The sequence below is a fragment of the Chelonia mydas genome, chromosome 3 (assembly GCF_015237465.2).
Source record: "Chelonia mydas isolate rCheMyd1 chromosome 3, rCheMyd1.pri.v2, whole genome shotgun sequence".
NCBI classification, from domain to species: domain Eukaryota; kingdom Metazoa; phylum Chordata; order Testudines; family Cheloniidae; genus Chelonia; species Chelonia mydas.
The window spans coordinates 11,149,941-11,169,867 of NC_057851.1; the positions used below are offsets into that span (position 1 = coordinate 11,149,941).

Here is a 19,927-nt window from a genome sequence, read left to right on the forward strand (position 1 = left end):
TTTCTTCAGCCACATAAGTGCTTTCAAAAGAAACATAAATAAATAAATACCGAGACTTTCATCTCTAGTTTGCCATCTGTTCATCGGTGATCAAAAGTCTCTGACGTCAGGTTAGCTTTTTCCTGTCTAGTGTTTGGTGGATCTCAGTTAGTTTCATAGGGAGGCCAACCCATGCACAATTCTGAAGATTGATCTTTTATATACTTCTACTTCAGTATCAGGATATCCCTTGGAAATGGCCCATTCCCTGGTAGCAACAACCACTGCCCCCTGACAAATATTTTGCCAATGTGGGCCTCCTCCGAGTTTTATACTTCCATAATTTGACACAAACTTTCCAATGAATGTGCACTAAATACTGTCAATGATAGCACCTCTGGTGCCAGACAAAAATCTTCATCCGGTTTAGAATTACAGAGTATTGAAGGGAGGATGAAGAAAAAGGATAATGAACCATGGAACTCGTTTGTAGTTAACCCATGCAGAGCCAAACTTCACTTTTGGCTGGATAGAATAAAAGACCCCATTGTTTCAATGCATTGCCGCATGTTTCATTTATAGTGAACCTCCGCTTGTGGGCTTGATGCTTCAATCCTTACACTAGGAGAAGTGACACTGAAGCCACTTCAGGTGGCTGTCTCTACAGAAGTAGGTGGGAGTTTTGTCATTGACGTTCATCCTTTGAGTTTTGCTGCAGTAAGCAATTAAGGTTCCATGAAACCATCGTTGAAATTGCTAATTATAAGTCAAAGGAAGTTTGCCTGCGTAAGAAGATTGAGCAAGTCTTCTGCACTGGGGGGAATATCACCCAACAGAAACAAAGACTATACTCTATTTAAACCTTGTATTAAGGATTCGAGTGGAAATTAAGCATTGTTTAGGGCCTTATGTGGACCTTTTCTATTGGTATGAATTTCCTCCTTAGAAAGACTGTTCTTAGAGCATTGTATTGTACATGCAATCTCAGTACAAGGTTTTTATAGTAAATTGTTTTTTAACATCATCACCAGGCTGATCACTATGTAAATTCATAGCCCCAGGAAAGAGATCAGTTCCTTAGTGCACATACTAAGGTATGATGTCTCCAGCTGATATAATTCAAGAAAACAGAGTTGGAATCTGTCCATCAGTTTGGCATGTGGTGGTCCCAGTGAACAGGTTTAGCACTCGCCTTTACTGGGAACAAAAGGATGTTGGTAAAATACACTCTCATCCCAAATAGGGGCAAGCAGGCAGCCGGTTTTCTTTGTTGGTCCTTGCAGAGAGCCCCTGAGGAAAATCAAACCTGAAAGGCAGTGCAACTTCTGAGAGGAAGCCACACATCAGTTGTCAGACGAGACATCCCGAAAGGGTTGGTTACTGAAACATCCTAGACATTCATCCTGTTTTCCCTCCTTGAAATGCCACAGGGTGTTCCCATAGCCTAGAAGATGGCAGACGTGTTCCGTTGGCTGCTGAGGTTGGGCTCCTAACACGCAACATACAGATTAAGTCCGACACGGCTTGCTCTGGGAGGCTTCTGGTGGGACGCTTCAGAAATACCAATGGAATGGAATTTGAAGGTAGTTGAAACTCACCCACTCAGTCCCATTCATATCGGTCCATCTCAAATATCCTGTCCAGTCCAGATCAGGATGCTTTCAGGAGAAGGGGTTGTAACTTCTTTTATGGGTTGTACAATGTAAAGCACATAACGAGTGCTCAGCAAATAAGAAACATTAACAGTAAAAAATAAGTTTAAAACATTCAGATTTTAATAGCACTTGTTCTTCTTTTGCAAACACATGCCTGGTTTTGGTATTATATTAATTTTCTTATTGACAAAGGGTGTCATACAAGCCAATCTGCCTGTAATCACTCTTTCATCTCACTTCGTTTACCACATTGTAGGTGACCTTTGGCTCTCAAACATTGAAATTCTGAACTTTGGATCATCACAGCTTCCTGCTATTGGCTTCAGTAACGTATCTTTGGGATCCGCAATTATCTCTTCCAGCATTCACCATAGCTGTGGGGGTGGCATTCAAGCAGTGACAAGCAGTGGAATCTCATTGCGTGACAATGTGGTGTTCAGTACGGTTGGCCCTGGCATTGACTTGGAAGGCCAAACCCATTCTCTCATCAGGAACCTTATCATTCTCAGCAAGCAGCCAGAGGGGTTACCAAACTGGGTTGCTGGCATCAAAGTGAACAAAACAGATGGCTCTTACCTGCTTGGCAATGTTGTGGCAGGTTCGGAGCGTATAGCTTTCCACATCAGAGGTCAAGAATGCCTCCTAGCTGGAGAGTATTGTGCTGAAAATGTGGCTCATTCAAGCCTTCATGGTGTTCATTTATACAGAGGAGATGGGTTTCAAAGCTGCACCAAAATCACTGGTTTTCTGTCCTACAAGAATTACGACTATGGTGTCATGTTCCAGCTCGAAAGCAATGTAGTGATGGACAATATGATGCTAGTAGACAATGCTGTGGGTGTTCTGCCAGTGGTGTACAGCCCATCTGATAAGCAGCATCGTTTGGGAAAAAAATACATAGAATTTAGAAACTCTGTGATTATTGCAACAAGCTCAACTTTTGACTGCATTAAAGACAGGATCATGCCCCTTTCAGCTAACTCGACTTTCAGGGATCGAGCTCCATATTACCCTCAGAGAGGTCGCATTGGGATTTTGTGGCCTTCATTTACCTCTGAACCAAGCCAGTGGCCTGATAATCCATGGCACAAAATAAGAAATTATGCAGCAGTATCAGGAATCATGAAGCTACAAGGTTGGTCTTCCTTTTGCATTAACCCCAGTGTCCCAGTGAAAACCCATCTCGGGTAATTACATTCTGCCTACTTAAAATCCACCCTCCCAGGCAATCTGAAATGGTTAAAATGGGCGAAATCCTGACCCCATTGAAATCAATAGCAAAACTCCTATTGACTTCAGTGCAGCCAGGATATCACCTGGTATTCTGCAGTTCCTGGTCAAACTGTTGTGCAGTGTTGCCATATGCTATTAAAAATCTTCCACATTCCACCCCAAAGAAATCTGTATTTCAGTGCTGGGTGAAATGATTTCTCAATTTGATCCATCTGTCTGATATATTGATATCTATGTCTAGATAAGGATGTAGCCCACAAAAGCTTATGCTCAAATTAATTTGTTAGTCTCTAAGGTGTCACAAGTACCCCTGTTCTTTTTGTAGATAAGGATGCCAAGTCAGTGAAAGGTTTTATAAAATTAGTTTACTATGTTCAAAGTTTGCAGTGCTTTGTGATCCTTTTTAATGAAAGCTGATAAATGTAGGCCCATTGTTGTTATAATAAATAATAATAACAACAACAACAAATGACTTTAGAGGAAGGCTGTAAAACCCTTGTTATAGGCTATTACGCCCTTTCTTTCCTTGAGTCCTTGGTTTAAATGCAATGGACATGCCAAATGATATTTTATTATTTGCATTACTGTAGCAGCTGGATATGTTTCAGATCTGTCCAGCTTTGGTGCTTATGTCACCCCCATTATCATAGTATTTGAGCCTTTCACAGTCTTTAACCTGACAACACCCCTGTGAGGGAGGGATATTAGGAACTGTTATCCTCATTTAGAGGTGGGGAAATGAGGCACAGAGAGACTAATTGACTTGCCCAAGGTCACACAGAAAGTCTGTGATAGTGGAGGGACTTGAACGTAGGTCTTTCCAGTCGCATGTTAACCACAGGACCAGACTTTCTTCCAGGTCAGGGTTGAAATGTTTTATTGGAGTTGGTAGGGGTGACTACCTTCCCGTCTTCATTAATCCTGGCTCTGATTTAGTCTTTCACTTTCATGGGCATTAAAACTCACTTAAAAAGAAGAGAGAAACCACATTTTTGTAATACATTTTTGTAAATACATTTTTTAAATGCACTTCTTGTTTTCATTCAAAATAGCCTTTTACACATTCAAGGTACTCTACAGACATGAGTTAAGTAATACGCCTGACCACTCCATGTAGTAGGCAAGTTCAACAGAGAGCGGGATACTGACTGAGTACAGAGAGATGAAGTGACTTGCTTCAGTTCACACATCAGTCCATGGCAGAGCCACGGCTGGGCTGTGTGTATATTAGAAAAGTTGCCCCAGTGCAACTAAATCAATTTAAAGTTGGTCTAGTGACACCAGCGCAAACCTCTCATGTAGACACTCTTAAGCTTGGTTAAACTGTGGTTCTGTTGATTTAGTTTACGCAAGATTTAAACTTATTTACATAAGGAGTTGCACTGATGTAAGTACACTGATTTTAAACTGGTTTACTTACTCCAGAGCAACATTTCTAATATAGACAAGGCCCTATGATGCATGCCTCAGATTCCCATCCCTGAAGAAAATTCACCCTGCCTCTCCTAGTGTGATGTGTTTTTATCTTTGTCAGAAGTCACCTTTACTGGTTTTATGAAGAGTTGCTATAGTGACGACAGAGATGTCTGCATCATGTCAAATCCTGACAGTGTGGGCATAATGTACCCAATCACAGCAGAGAGGACAAGGATGTCACATGTCCATGAGCAGAATAAGTTCTACTTTCATACACTGGAAACAAGGTAGTGTGCTTTGTTCTTAATAAGTAGTCCCATCCCTCCAGGTTTATAGTGAATATGCAGTACTAATTACATGACTCGTCATATCTTTATCTATCTATACCTCACTACAAAATCTACACTTTCTATTACTGGTTACATCTATCTTCAAAGAGATTCATTCTTTCATTAGGAGTGATGGGATGAGAATTTAAGCTAAAGATGGGCCTAACCCAAAACCTAGATTCAGTACCTCCGGACTTAGGGGATGTAGGGTTTTCAGAATCTGAACTCAGGTGCAGATCTGAGTGTTATAAAATAACCTAATTTCTACAGTGGGTTGAAATCAAAATTTTGGATACAACTTTTTTTTTTTTTTTAGTCTATCTGTCCGTCTGCTCTTTATACAGTTTCTGTCTGGGACTAGACATGGAAGAGCCTGGACCTTTCACATGGTTGTTTTTCCCTATTGAAATTTGAAGACGTAGAGTTTGGATTGTTCATTAGATGTTTCTCCAAATGAAGCTTTCTGGAGTTCTCCTATTGCTAGCATCTGTGTAACAAAAGTAGCTTCAGGTAGTCAGTGTCTTTATTTTCTGTCTACATAGCTGACTCCACAACCCCAGGCCTCGGACATGTCAGGAGCTCCAGCAAAAAGCCCTGAGGTGGCTAAAGTGTCCTTTTTGTATGGGAAAATGAGTTTGATTTTTGCCTGTGAGATCACATCAGCAGCGCTGAGTTGAACCAGGCAAACTGTGAGATGTCAGATGTGTGCCAGTCTAACTCATGCCCAGAGAGCATATCTGCTGAGCATAGTAACAGAGAGATCAGGAAGAAGGAGCACTTCTCTGTAACGTTAGGTTTCAGCAGTTCAAACGTGCAGAGTCCCTGGGAAACGTGGGCTGGTTTATTTATTTGTACAGCTGGCTACCGGAGTACACAGGCATTGTCACGAAAGCTTTGCTGCAACACTGAAGCCCAACGTGAACCCCAATTGCCAGTCAAAACCAATCAGAGGTGTTCCACGCTGCTCCAATCCAGAGCCCCTCAAGCGGGCTGCCAGTGCTTTTTTTTTTTTTTTTTGCTTGCTCTGGGCATTAGTTTGTGTGTGGATTTCTGTGACCTGTCCAGCTCGTCAGTTCCCATTATATGTAACTATTGAATCCAGTCCACAGTAGAACGCTGTTTGTGACTGGCTGCGCACACAATGCATTGCAAAAGCGGATGGTTATCAAACATGGGTCGATGGACATACAGAGTACAAAGGTTTCAGAGTAACAGCCGTGTTAGTCTGTATTCGCGAAAAAGAAAAGGAGTACTTGTGGCACCTTAGAGACTAACCAATTTATTTGAGCATGAGCTTTCGTGAGCTACAGTATGTACTTTCCACATGCTTTCCACAGTATGCATCCGATGAAGTGAGCTGTAGCTCACGAAAGCTTATGCTTAAATAAATTGGTTAGACTCTAAGGTGCCACAAGTACTCCTTTTCTTTTTATAGAGTACAGAGTGATTTCTGAGCATCCTGCTAAACCTGTGAGTAAGGTTCAGACTTTTATTGTTGCTCCTGGATCACCGGCAAACATTTATTAAACCGACGCTTTTAAAACCTGTGGGTCAGTTTGTGGCCCATTCTATGGCCTCATTGAGCTGCTTCTGCCTTGCAAAAGAGCCATAAAGCTACCCTTGAGTAGGAGGCAGGACAGGGCACGGCGAGAGCATGTTGCGCTGTGGTGATCATCAGCCAGAATAAACGCCCATTGGTGGCAGTAACAAGCTGGAATGATGTCTGTGCTAAGAAATGCCAGGGCTGAACCAGCCCTGGGGATCTTCATTCCCCATCTCTCTTGAGCTGTGCAGAGTGGAGCTTTGATCCAACTGTTTCCCTGCCCTATTAAGACTCCGATCAGTTCTCCCTGTTCAAAACACCAATCAATGGGCTTTGCGTAAGGGAGTGCCACAGGAATCAAGAAATCAGACAGATTGCAGAGCATTGTTTCCTTGTGCTCTTCCATCTGTCTGCATCCATCTGTTGTCTCTTGTCTTATACTAAGATTATAAGCCTCTTGGGGCAGGGACCGTGTTTTTGTTTTGTGTTTGTACAGCAGCTAGCACAATGAAATCTATGACTAGGGCTCCTGGGCACAATAGTTACACAAATAATAAATATCAATAATAGAGATGAGCGGTATTAGAATCCATGACACTCTGCACTCCGCCATTTAAAATGGGAAGGGTATGGCTACTCAGAGTTCCAGACCTAGTGATCAGTTTCCTGCCTTTCCTGCTGTATGTCCCTGCAGTAAGTACTCCAAAAGATGCTATCTTGTGGCACACACACCAGCTACCAGGATTTCCCTGGCTCCTTCTTGAGCCATTATCCTTCGTAAGATTTCCTCCCAACAACAGGTGCACTCGAAGCTTGGCCCACGGTCTCCTGAAACTCAGCCCAAGTTTGCTGGGATTCATTTCATAAGGACATCCAAAACCAGCTTGGGCCTACTTTCAGTTTTTGTTAGTCTCTCCAAACTTTAGTTTGGAGCCATTACCGTAGAATTCTGTCACCTTTATGTATGTATGTAAGCATGGTTTAATTCAGTCCTGAAGAGCTGAACCTACAGGTAAAAAGACCTGGGCATTTCTTGGTCTGTAGCTAGAACTGCATGGCATAGCCATTTTCATCCTGCTACGAATGATACAGGAGTTACAAGCCTGTGGATACTGATGAGTGGCTCCTGAGGCACTATGGTTCTCCGCAGTGTTGAACTGTTTGATGAAGCAAAATCAGAATATCCCTGAGATTTATGAGGATGCTTGGATCTGGATACAAATGTTGTCGCTAGTCTTTATCTCCAGTGAACTGAGCCAAACCCCTGAGGGGCTATTGCCCCTCCCACAGAGAGGTGAATGGGAATGAACTGTATCCTAGAGGGCAGAAGCAGGCTTCTGAGTCTGATCACTGCCAGCATTTGGGAGGTTGGGATCCAGATCTCATTTTTGTGGATTGTCTCATCCCTGATGAAAACAAACTTTGCTGCAGAATGTCATGATGACAGAGCAAGTCAGACCTGCTCGATGTCATCAGATTTCACCAGTTATTCCTTATTTCCCTTTTCCCCCTTTTTTAACAAGCAGATTAATTCACATGAATGCCATGGTAATTTGTGTATGTAAAAAAAATGCATTTTCCAGTGATGAAAATAACTTCAGAAGGCCAGTACAATGTGATTTCTCTTGCTGTCTTCCCAACAATAATACTCCTTCTCCTCTCCATCAGCAGCAATGGATCCAAGGACTTTGCATATCTTGAGATGAGATGTGAAGGCTCAAGAAAGGCTCTCTTCAAGGATCTGGATGGAAGTGCCCTGGGCCTACAGCCACCCGTGTCAGTTTTCCCAAAGTCTGAGTTTGAATGGACAGCGTCCTGTCTGCATGCTGGTAAGCAGCACATGAAGATTGTGCAGTATCTGAAAACACTTGCTAAATCTTGGGTAGTGCATTGACTAACCAGTCTATACCAGACTAACCAGTATACCCACCAGAGATAGAATCATAGAATCATAGAATATCAGGGTTGGAAGGGACCCCAGAAGGTCATCTAGTCCAACCCCCTGCTCAAAGCAGGACCAAGTCCCAGTTAAATCATCCCAGCCAGGGCTTTGTCAAGCCTGACCTTAAAAACCTGTAAGGAAGGAGATTCTACCACCTCCCTAGGTAACGCATTCCAGTGTTTCACCACCCTCTTAGTGAAAAAGTTTTTCCTAATATCCAATCTAAACCTCCCCCATTGCAACTTGAGACCATTACTCCTCGTTCTGTCATCTGCTACCATTGAGAACAGTCTAGAGCCATCCTCTTTGGAACCCCCTTTCAGGTAGTTGAAAGCAGCTATCAAATCCCCCCTCATTCTTCTCTTCTGCAGACTAAACAATCCCAGCTCCCTCAGCCTCTCCTCATAAGTCATGTGCTCTAGACCCCTAATCATTTTTGTTGCCCTTCGCTGGACTCTTTCCAATTTATCCACATCCTTCTTGTAGTGTGGGGCCCAAAACTGGACACAGTACTCCAGATGAGGCCTCACCAGTGTCGAATAGAGGGGAACGATCACGTCCCTCGATCTGCTCGCTATGCCCCTACTTATACATCCCAAAATGCCATTGGCCTTCTTGGCAACAAGGGCACACTGCTGACTCATATCCAGCTTCTCGTCCACTGTCACCCCTAGGTCCTTTTCCGCAGAACTGCTGCCTAGCCATTCGGTCCCTAGTCTGTAGCGGTGCATTGGGTTCTTCCGTCCTAAGTGCAGGACCCTGCACTTATCCTTATTGAACCTCATCAGATTTCTTTTGGCCCAATCCTCCAATTTGTCTAGGTCCTTCTGTATCCTATCCCTCCCCTCCAGCATATCTACCACTCCTCCCAGTTTAGTATCATCCGCAAATTTGCTGAGAGTGCAATCCACACCATCCTCCAGATCATTTATGAAGATATTGAACAAAACCGGCCCCAGGACCGACCCCTGGGGCACTCCACTTGACACCGGCTGCCAACTAGACATGGAGCCATTGATCACTACCCGTTGAGCCCGACAATCTAGCCAGCTTTCTACCCACCTTATAGTGCATTCATCCAGCCCATACTTCCTTAACTTGCTGACAAGAATGCTGTGGGAGACCGTGTCAAAAGCTTTGCTAAAGTCAAGAAACAATACATCCACTGCTTTCCCTTCATCCACAGAACCAGTAATCTCATCATAAAAGGCGATTAGATTAGTCAGGCATGACCTTCCCTTGGTGAATCCATGCTGACTGTTCCTGATCACTTTCCTCTCCTCTAAGTGCTTCAGGATTGATTCTTTGAGGACCTGCTCCATGATTTTTCCAGGGACTGAGGTGAGGCTGACTGGCCTGTAGTTCCCAGGATCCTCCTTCTTCCCTTTTTTAAAGATGGGCACTACATTAGCCTTTTTCCAGTCATCCGGGACTTCCCCCGTTCGCCACGAGTTTTCAAAGATAATGGCCAAGGGCTCTGCAATCACAGCCGCCAATTCCTTCAGCACTCTCGGATGCAATTCGTCCGGCCCCATGGACTTGTGCACGTCCAGCTTTTCTAAATAGTCCCTAACCACCTCTATCTCTACAGAGGGCTGGCCATCTCTTCCCCATTTTGTGATGCCCAGCGCAGCAGTCTGGGAGCTGACCTTGTTAGTGAAAACAGAGGCAAAAAAAGCATTGAGTACATTAGCTTTTTCCACATCCTCTGTCACTAGGTTGCCTCCCTCATTCAGTAAGGGGCCCACACTTTCCTTGGCTTTCTTCTTGTTGCCAACATACCTGAAGAAACCCTTCTTGTTACTCTTGACATCTCTTGCTAGCTGCAGCTCCAGGTGCGATTTGGCCCTCCTGATATCTTTCCTACATGCCCGAGCAATATTTTTATACTCTTCCCTGGTCATATGTCCAACCTTCCACTTCTTGTAAGCTTCTTTTTTATGTTTAAGATCCGCTAGGATTTCACCATTAAGCCAAGCTGGTCGCCTGCCATATTTACTATTCTTTCGACTCATCGGGATGGTTTGTCCCTGTAACCTCAACAGGGATTCCTTGAAATACAGCCAGCTCTCCTGGACTCCCTTCCCCTTCATGTTAGTCCCCCAGGGGATCCTGGCCATCTGTTCCCTGAGGGAGTCGAAGTCTGCTTTCCTGAAGTCCAGGGTCCGTATCCTGCTGCTTACCTTCCTTCCCTGCGTCAGGATCCTGAACTCAACCAACTCATGGTCACTGCCTCCCAGATTCCCATCCACTTTTGCTTCCCCCACTAATTCTACCCGGTTTGTGAGCAGCAGGTCAAGAAAAGCGCCCCCCCTAGTTGGCTCCCCTAGCACTTGCACCAGGAAATTGTCCCCTACGCTTTCCAAAAACTTCCTGGATTGTCTATGCACCGCTGTATTGCTCTCCCAGCAGATATCAGGAAAATTAAAGTCACCCATGAGAATCAGGGCATGCGATCTAGTAGCTTCCGTGAGTTGCCGGAAGAAAGCCTCATCCACCTCATCCCCCTGGTCCGGTGGTCTATAGCAGACTCCCACCACTACATCACTCTTGTTGCACACACTTCTAAACTTAATCCAGAGACACTCAGGTTTTTCCACAGTTTCGTACCGGAGCTCTGAGCAGTCATACTGCTCCCTTACATACAGTGCTACTCCCCCACCTTTTCTGCCCTGCCTGTCCTTCCTAAACAGTTTATAACCATCCATGACTGTACTCCAGTCATGTGAGTTATCCCACCAAGTCTCTGTTACTCCAATCACGTCATAGTTCCTTGACATCACCAGGACCTCCAGTTCTCCCTGCTTGTTTCCAAGGCTTTGTGCATTTGTATATAAGCACTTGAGATAACCTGTTGATCGCCCCTCATTCCCAGTATGAGGCAGGAGCCCTCCCCTCACAGACATTCCTGCCTGTGCTTCCTCCCGGTATCCCGCTTTCCCACTTACCTCAGGGCTTTGGTCTCCGTCCCCCGGTGAACCTAGTTTAAAGCCCTCCTCACTAGGTTAGCCAGCCTGCTGGCAAAGATGCTCTTCCCTCTCTTCGTAAGATGGAGCCCGTCTCTGCCCAGCACTCCTCCTTCATGGAACACCATCCCATGGTCAAAGAATCCAAAGCCTTCTCTCCGACACCACCTGATATATCAGATATATCAGTGGGTTGTCATCCTCTGGGATCCTGAACACCTTGTGGGCTTAGATTCCACAGCACTTTTCGTTAAAGGAGGCTGCTTTATATATTGATCAAAGGAAGGGCTTGGGAGTCTGACCCTCTGCGGGGTGAGGCACTTGCCCCTCTGTGCTTTAATTGATCTCTCTGTAAAACAAGGGTGATTATATTTACCCATCTGCAAAGTACTTTGGGATCCTTGAATGAGAGTGCAAAATAATAATAATAATTGTCCCAGTGAGGATTTTTATTCATTTCCTGCTGAGGAGAGTATCTGGCTGAAAATCCAGGCCAGCAGTTTAGAGAGCACTTTCTCTTGTTTAAAAAGACCCATCTTGCTCAGTAACCATGTTCTGAAAGTTCACACAGCAAGGCTCCATTCTCATCCTGATTAAAACTCTGCTCTGTGATTCCAAATAAACTCTTTAATTACAATGAGCATTTCCCGAGCCTGCTGCTGACGGCAGCCATTTTGCAGAAAAGTCGCATCATTTGTGACTCCGGCAGTATGGGAGGCTCGTGCGAGGGACTGTAATTAATCCCATTTTCTGTCCTGCTCTAAAACTGATTAAACACAAGAAGAACTTTAATCTTTAAACAAAATGTCTAATGTGTACCCGGTAAAGGCTTTCCTCTAAGGATCCCTCCCTCACTGGCTGTTTAGAAGGCTGATTAATACATTGTCTAGGCATAAACATGCTCTTCCCCCACCCCACTTTCTCTGCCCTGGTTATGAATCACAAGCCAATGCTAATCTCTCAGTAGACACTGCTGCATCATTTGCCATTTAGCACCAGCTTATTAAAGCATGCGTGCGCACATAGTTCCCGATCATTTTTAAGATTTGTACCATTTTTAAAGACACTCAGACACATAGTAGTTATAAATGCCAGGAAACCCCACTGCACTAATGGTGCAACCTGCCCTCCCCGGGTTTGTCTCCTTATGTAATGAAGTTGACAACATATGGTAAATGCTGCCTGCCTCCTAGGCGTGAACAGAATTGTGGTGTTTTCTTCTCACTGTCCAAATGTGAGTGGCATTTTTTCCCCTTCCCAATTCCAGTCCTAATTCCTGATTCTTTCTCTTTCAAAACTGCAATTCCCTTTGTCTTCAGGCTGACATTTAGTAAGGCACAGGTTCATTTGGAGGTGAATTCATAGTTCTCTGTAACACAGAATACTTTGGACAGTGTAATGGAGGCTTCCACACGAGACAGTTACGGTCAAATCCAGACCTTGGTCATGGCCACAAAACTCCCATTGGGCCAAATGCTACCTCAGTTATACTAGTATAAGGATGGATTGATTCCCCTGAAGTAAATGGGGTTATTCCAGATTTATGCTTGTGTAACCAAGAATAGAATTTGGCTCTTGGAATTCTCTCTCTCTTGATTCCAGATTGCAGAGCTCAGCAATTAACACTGTTCAGTTAATCACCACCCCCTGTGCCTCCTACTAATATTCACCTGTTACTTAACTAACACCCAGTTATTCTGCTCACCTCCAGTGGCTTTCAGCCCATACTGCTCCCCTGAAGCTTTTAACCCTATGTTTACAGCTCAAAGCACAAACCAGAGGAGCTAGCATCATCAGGTAATATGCAGCATCCCTCCCACTCTCAGCTTAGGGATATGTGCTTTCCCACATGCAGTGTGGCACACACCTTTGCTAGCCCTCTGCATCCTCTGAATTTCTCCTTCAGCCATAATTTTTCAGAACCTTCCAATTTGAGGTGTCCAGTTTGAAGATGTTGGCCCCAGCCTTTGCCTGTCACACACTGAGGTGCAGGTGCTGCGACCTAGTGGTCAGAGCTGGAGTCTGGAGTAGTGGTCGGAACAGAATCAGACGGCAGAAGTGGAGACAAGCCAGTGGTCAGAACTAGGAGTCAGGAGTTCAAAGGCAGGCAGGCTGTAGGGCTGGAGCAGAGCTGGCAAGGGGTGGAGCAAGGACTGGACAGGAAACAGGTCCGGTGCATCTGCAGGCCTGGAGTGCATTGAGCAGCCACAGTGGTGCTGTTGCTGCAGGGCTTAAATGATGGTCTGTTGGCTCTTCTGACCAATCAGGGAGCACAGTCACTTAGTGAGTGCAAAGCTCATTGGGTTACTAGGCAACTGAGACCGGAGGCAGCTTTGTTCCTGACGTGCCCCAAAGATCCTACTCACCGTAAAAGGAAAGCTAAAGTCAAAATACCCTTCCTTTACCCTTCAAGGTCAGGAGACCCAATGAATGCACCCCAGATATTCCCCCCGCCCCTCCCGCAATAGCCCTATAGGCTCTGAGTGGGTGGGTTCTCTTTATCAGACGTACAATTGAACGGCTCAAAGGGAGGTTAATGCTATTTCTTATTTAATCCATTCAGTAACTTCAAATATTTGAAATGCAGGGCATGGCATGGATCTCATTGTTTACTTGTGCCGTCCCATCCCATTTGTTGCATCCACTCAGACTATAAGATCTTTGGGATGGGGACCATCTCTTTGTTCTATGTTTCTACAGCACCTAGCATAACGGGGCCCTGATCCATGGCGAGGCTCTAGGCGCTGCCTTAATAGAAACAATAAATAACAGTATCATTGGCTAATAATGTACAAATACTACACAGACATTAACCAAAACCTTCAACTTACATAGCACCATTTGACATGTAGGAAGAAGGAACTGTGGTCAAACAGCTAGGGCACTAGCCTGGGATTCATAAGACCTCTGTTCAGTTCCCTGCTCTGCGACAGACGTCTTACGATTGTACAACAGGCACGATGTAGTTTGTGTATCTAATTATTGTGTGTGTCCAAAGTGCCATCTATCCATGGTAGTTATACGACTTCCATTACCAACGTATCTAGGCACCTCCCAATCTTTAATCCATTTGTCCTCACAACACCCCAGTAAGGTAGGGAAATGCTGTTAGCTCCCTTTTACAGATGTGACACCGAGGCCCAGAGAGACTAAGTGACTTGCCTATGGTCACGCAGGAAGTCTGTGGCAGAGCAGGGAATTGAATGTGGGTTTCCCGAGTCCCAGGCTAATACCCTGTCTACTGGACCATCCTTCTAGCTCCTATTTCTTCTTGTTATTTGAAGACACACTCTGGGCCTTTTTGAACTTGAAATAAAATAGACTGATGAAAGTAGTGTGAACACACACTTGCTGGCTGTGAGAGCGACCTGACACAAAGATGAATGACAGAACAAATACCAGTGGTGAGCAGGGTATGCTGTCTGCCTGGCTTCAAAATTGTTCTTGGCTTTATGTTCTTGGCTAGCTCTTGAGAAACTTTTTTTTTAAACTTTCTTCATTCTCCTCCTTGGAATGACAGTGAGATGGTGTTATAGACGGAGAAATGAGGGGGTGGGGTGGGGAACAGAGAAAGGAAATGGTTGTCAGAAAATTTGTCTGCCAATATCTGTGCTTGCAGAGGTCTTTTTCTCTTTCTCTTTAGCTAGAGGGGAAAATACCATTCTCTTTTCCCAAGCAATTATAGGCCCAAAAGATTGAAACTTACTCTACGGCTCTTTAATCTCAGCAGATATTTATGGTTAAACATTAGACTTGGAGCATTCCAGATGTCAGGGTATGAAAGCATAAAGGCTCAGTGGAGTCCCAGAAAATATTAGAATCTTCGGGATATGTGCCTTTGAGTGTTCTCATCTGAGCAGTGAAGGAGACCGCCCTCGGTGTGCTTTTGTACATCCGAAAGGGAGCTCTTACTGTTCCTTATTTCTGCCCTTTAGCATGGCTCCAAATTCAGCACGCAGAGTAATCCGCCACCATGTCATTAAATTATTATTATTTATTATTCAGAGTATCCAGAATGCCTTCCATGCTGGGTTTGTAAAGAGATGCTTAAAAATCCATATGGCTGCATGGGAGCAATTTCTTTGCATATTCCGAGTAGTTTAACTGTTTCAGCTCCTGATCCTACAAACATGGATGTAACTTTACTCACCTAAATAGCTCCCTCACATGTGTATAAGTATTTGCTGGATCAGGACCTTAAGCGCTTCAGCTATTCTTTACCTTTTTCTTCTCATCATTAATAAACCCCATCAATTTCTTCAGAAAAATTACACTTGTTTTCTTCATTGCAATAATAAAACCTTGCACAACCTCAAAGATTCTCCACACATTTTACAAACTTTGATTCATGTTGGATTTATAGTACCCCTGTGGGGTAGTCATGTATTCTTACACCCACTGTACAGAATGAGGCACAGAAGCTGTGATTTGCCCAAGGTCATGCATTGAATCCCTGCATAAACACCAGGAGTCCTGACAGCCAGTCCCCTAGTTTAAAAGCTATAGAGCCCTGCACAGACTAGTTCAAAAGTAAGCTTGTATTAGTTAGAGCCGGTCAAAAAGTGTGTTTTTATTTTCTGTTTAGTTTTTGTTTTTGTTCCCATCAAAAACGTTTGTAGGGCTTTTTTGAGTTTTCATTCAAAACCTAAAATCATCAAAAAATAATAATGCAGAAAATGGAAATTTTGCAAAAATTTCCATGACGTTAAAGAAGTCATGTTTTGTTGAAGAAATCTTCAATTAAAAGATTTTGACTCACTGTAGAATGAACCACTTGATGTTAGGATAGAGATAGCACATAGCTTGAGTTACTTGCAATGAAAATTAATAAAAGTGTTAAATAAATAAATAAGGAACAAGCAAACTACAAACTGAATGAGACCCAAACTATGTTTGAGATTCAGAAAAGTTCAGGAAACATGTTTGTTTGATTTTTATTTTTTCACATGGCTCTGTGATTCCCAGGACCAGAAACAGAAATTCCTGCATATTCCAAGAAAGGCTTCTACTTTGGTATTTTTGACTTGGACAAAATTAAAACTGCTGGAATTATTGAAATAATAAACCTGCTCTCAAAAAATGGCTGGTACATTGTCCATACGAAAGAGGTGTGGCTAAACATCTGAATGCCTGGATGCTAAAAGCTAACCCAGGCCCCAATCCTTCAAACTCTTATATGTGTGTGCAATAATACTCACTTTCCATTGAACCGCTTGCAAGATTGGGGTCCAAAATCTCTGAATGTAGGGGGCGTTTTCCCAAGGCTACTTTGGGTGTTAGCGTCCTTTAAAATGAACTAAAATGCAAACTTAAGATCCAGGCCATTTCTACACGGTGAGTTATTGTGTGGCAAGGTAGGTGTGAATCTATAGCACACCACAGGTTTCAGAGTAACAGCCGTGTTAGTCTGTATTCGCAAAAAGAAAAGGAGGACTTGTGGCACCTTAGAGACTAACCAGTTTATTTGAGCATAAGCTTTCGTGAGCTGTAACTCACAAAAGCTTATGCTCAAATAAATTGGTTAGTCTCTAAGGTGCCACAAGTACTCCTTTTCTTTTTACAGCACACCAGTTTGCTGCAGAATAACCTCCCACATGGACACTATATTCCATAATTTTCAGGATGCGGTACAGTCTCGACCTGGGACGTTACTGCTCAACAAGCAGGTGTGCTGCAGATTCACACCTTGGCTTGCCACCCAGTAACTTGCCATGTAGACAAGCCTCTATATTTTAAACAGTCCAACGTTCATGGGTATTTGGAGCCAGGATTTTGATTCAAAGTGGGCTGCTAGTCCAGTTTCTGAAAACATATGGCTACCCAAAATCTAAGACCAAACCAAAAAAACTGGGGGGGGGGGGCGTTTCTATATTTAAATAAACATCTAATGAGGGCAGTATTTTTATTAAACAAATAGACATTTCCCTGCAGTGTGTGCTACCCAGACATTGTAGCATTGTGTTAATGCATGAGAACCTGACAGAGAAATTGATTTTTATAAACAAAAGTGAAACTACCCACTCTGTTTTCGTTCTCCAGTCTGAGAGAAATGTAAAACATTAGCATAATTGTCAAACGTCGGTTAACTTCTTTTTAATCTTTCAGTGTTAGTAATCAGGTTTGTTGTTTGTGCCACAGGTGAAGATATTTTGTGTTTGAAAAATATTATTTTTCATCTGACAGTGGCTCTTTTAGTATATTCCAGATATACAAAACAAATACTGGCTATGCATGATCATATACTGCAGCTGTATTAAATTTGAGAAAAATCATCCGTTTGCTGGATCTGCAAGAACTGAAAAAGCTACAATATCAGCCCCAAATTTTGAGTATTTTCCACTAACACAGTTTTTTTTTTTCAGACAGAAACTTCCTTTTATTTTAACAAATGACACATGGAAGATGTGGCTTTTCAGTGCTGAAAATAGCAGTGGAGAGAATTAAAGGGAAATTGTAAAGTTACTTAAAAAAATACTTACCTGCTGTGATCAGAAAGGTTGCCATGGTTTTCTGTAATTGTCATGAACATATGATTTCTGACAGAACCCTGGTTGAGATCCCAACAGAACTCATGTTAAGAACAAGCTTTGAAGATGACTGATAGCTAGTACGCTTTGTTCTCTAGTGAGGACAAGGTTTAAATATCTGGGTCCTGCTATTGTGAGCTAAGGGAGATGAATTGCTTTTGCTTGTCTAACAACAGCCCTGGTGGATCATGGAACCTGGGGACTAAAGTCAGGAGTCTCTACTGCTTGAGCCATAGGACCAGCTCCATTAAGATGGGACAATAATCCTTGTTAGGTGGCCCAGCCATTAAATGGGGACAGAGGCCTACAGTGTCAGCATGGGTCTGCATGCTAAGGGGAGGCTACAACCAGAAGGGAAGAGTTCTGCCTATGTATCATACTCCTTTCTCTTCTCTTCCTGCTCCCCTCCCAACAGATGCTAATTCATGGGGTTTCTGCTTATGTTGGCAAAACTTTTGTCACTCAGGGAGGTGAAAAAAATACGCCCCTGAGTGATGCACAGTGGTATGTCGGCGGAAAACGTTCTCCCGCCGACCTAGCTGTCGCCCCTCATTGAGCTGGTTTTATTATGTCAAGGAAAGAGCTCTTCCCATTGGCATAATGCGGCTACACAAGTGCTTTTACAGCAGCACAGCTGTATCAGGACGCTTGTAATTGTAGACAGGGCCAAAGTATATTATGTCAACAATATTACCTTTATCAACCAAACTTGTAAAAAAATTATCAAAGAAGATATCAAGTTAGTTTGAAAAAGTCTGTTTTCCATAAACCCATGTTGTTTGGTGTTAGTTACATTACCCTCCTCTCGTTCATTATTAATTGAGTCCCATGTCAGCTGCTCCGTTAACTTGCCCAGGATCAATGTCAGGTTGACAGGCCTAGGACTACTTGAGTCATCACCTTTACTCTTTTTAAAAGTTGGCACACATTAGCTTTCTTCCAGTCTTCTGGAATTTCCCCAGTATTCTGGTGATGGGGCTCTCTCTACACAAGATAGAGAATAGCTACAGGGGTAATTAGTTAGTTTGTAAAGATTCTCTCCCCGATCCCACATACTCAGGATATGACTACACTGCAAAAAACAAACAAAAAAACAAAAACAAAAAAAAAAAACCCAACCAAACGAAAAACCATGGCTGCAAACCTTAGAGCCTGGATCAATTGACTCAGGCTCATGGGGCTTGTTCCTACCTGGCCTGACAAGACGTATGGGTCTCAGAGCCTGGGCTCCAACCTGAGCAAGAATGTCTACATGGCTGTTTTAAGTGGTGTGTGGGGGTGAGGAGGTTTTGCAGCAGGGTGGAGGGAGACTCCTAATCTGGAAACTTCCCCCTCACCCCTTTGAGTAGCTCCCCTTACCTGTCCTCAAACCCTCTTACAAACAGCCATGTCTTTATTATTGCAAGTGTTGTCTTATTATTATTTCAATCACAGCAGTACCTAGAGACCCCAACCCAGATCAGGGCTCCTTTACTAGGCACTGTGCAGACACATGGCAGTCTCATCGCCAGAAAGCTTACAATCTCAATAGACAAGACAAAGAGTGGGAGGAGAAGCAGAGGCAGGGAGGTGAAATGACTTGGCCACGCTCACATGGCAGGTCAGTGACAGAGCCAAGAATAGACCTCAGCCATCCTGACTCCCTATCCACTAGGCCATGCTGCCTCTCAAGCATTTGTGGGAGCTGCACGCAGACATCAAAGAGAAACTAGATCCTTATGTTCCTGCAATTATAATACAAATGTGACCTGTATCTCAAAGCATAATTGTATTAATTTCCCTAGATCTTTGAGGCATATCCACAATCCATCCAAACTGCTGACTATTAGTTTGCAGAGCTTTATAAGGGAAACAGTGCACTTTGCAACAATTAATTTTGCAGAGGAAGCAGCCGGTTTAAAGACGCCTGCAGCAGTCTCTAAAATATGTGTTGTTTTTCAAGGCCACCAGACACACGGTGTTGGCTAGGTTGGCTAATAAACAAAACAACAATGCAAAACCCCAGCCTCATGGGGCTTGCAGGAAAAGGGGATGAGAAGTCAAATGAATAATGTTTACCTGCTAGGGGTGGGTGAAGATTGTAATTGTTTAGCCTCTGGCAGATCCCTGCAAGGGTTAAAAATGACAAAGATATTAGTTGGTGACTAAGATTGTTGGTTTGGAGCTCTCGGCAATACACAGACTGTTATTTACCGGACTTGGTCGATTTACTTCTTAATGCAATAATGACCTGTGAAATGAAACGTGAGCTAGACAATTGTTCCTTATTGTTTCCAGTAAAACATCCTTTCATACCCCATTAAACCACCATTAATTCCATATGAAAGAGAAGCAGGC

At 43.5% G+C, this 19,927-nt stretch overlaps 1 protein-coding gene across 6 annotated transcripts in view; it reads left to right on the forward strand.

The window, feature by feature from the left end:
• PKHD1 (PKHD1 ciliary IPT domain containing fibrocystin/polyductin) overlaps positions 1-19,927 on the forward strand; it is a 363,852-nt gene that overhangs the window by 259,243 nt on the left and 84,682 nt on the right. For 5 of the 6 annotated variants that reach the window (XR_006289317.1, XM_043542122.1, XM_037893881.2 and 2 more), the window contains exons 56-59: positions 1,410-1,562; positions 1,891-2,769; positions 4,402-4,570; positions 7,824-7,984. Coding sequence is in view for 5 of the 6 variants with exons in the window: in XM_043542122.1 (XP_043398057.1) it covers positions 1,410-1,562; positions 1,891-2,769; positions 4,402-4,570; positions 7,824-7,984 (1,362 nt within the window). In the remaining variant the exon portion in view is untranslated. The remainder of the gene's footprint in view (positions 1-1,409; positions 1,563-1,890; positions 2,770-4,401; positions 4,571-7,823; positions 7,985-19,927) is intronic. The other variant, XM_043542123.1, reaches the window with a different exon arrangement.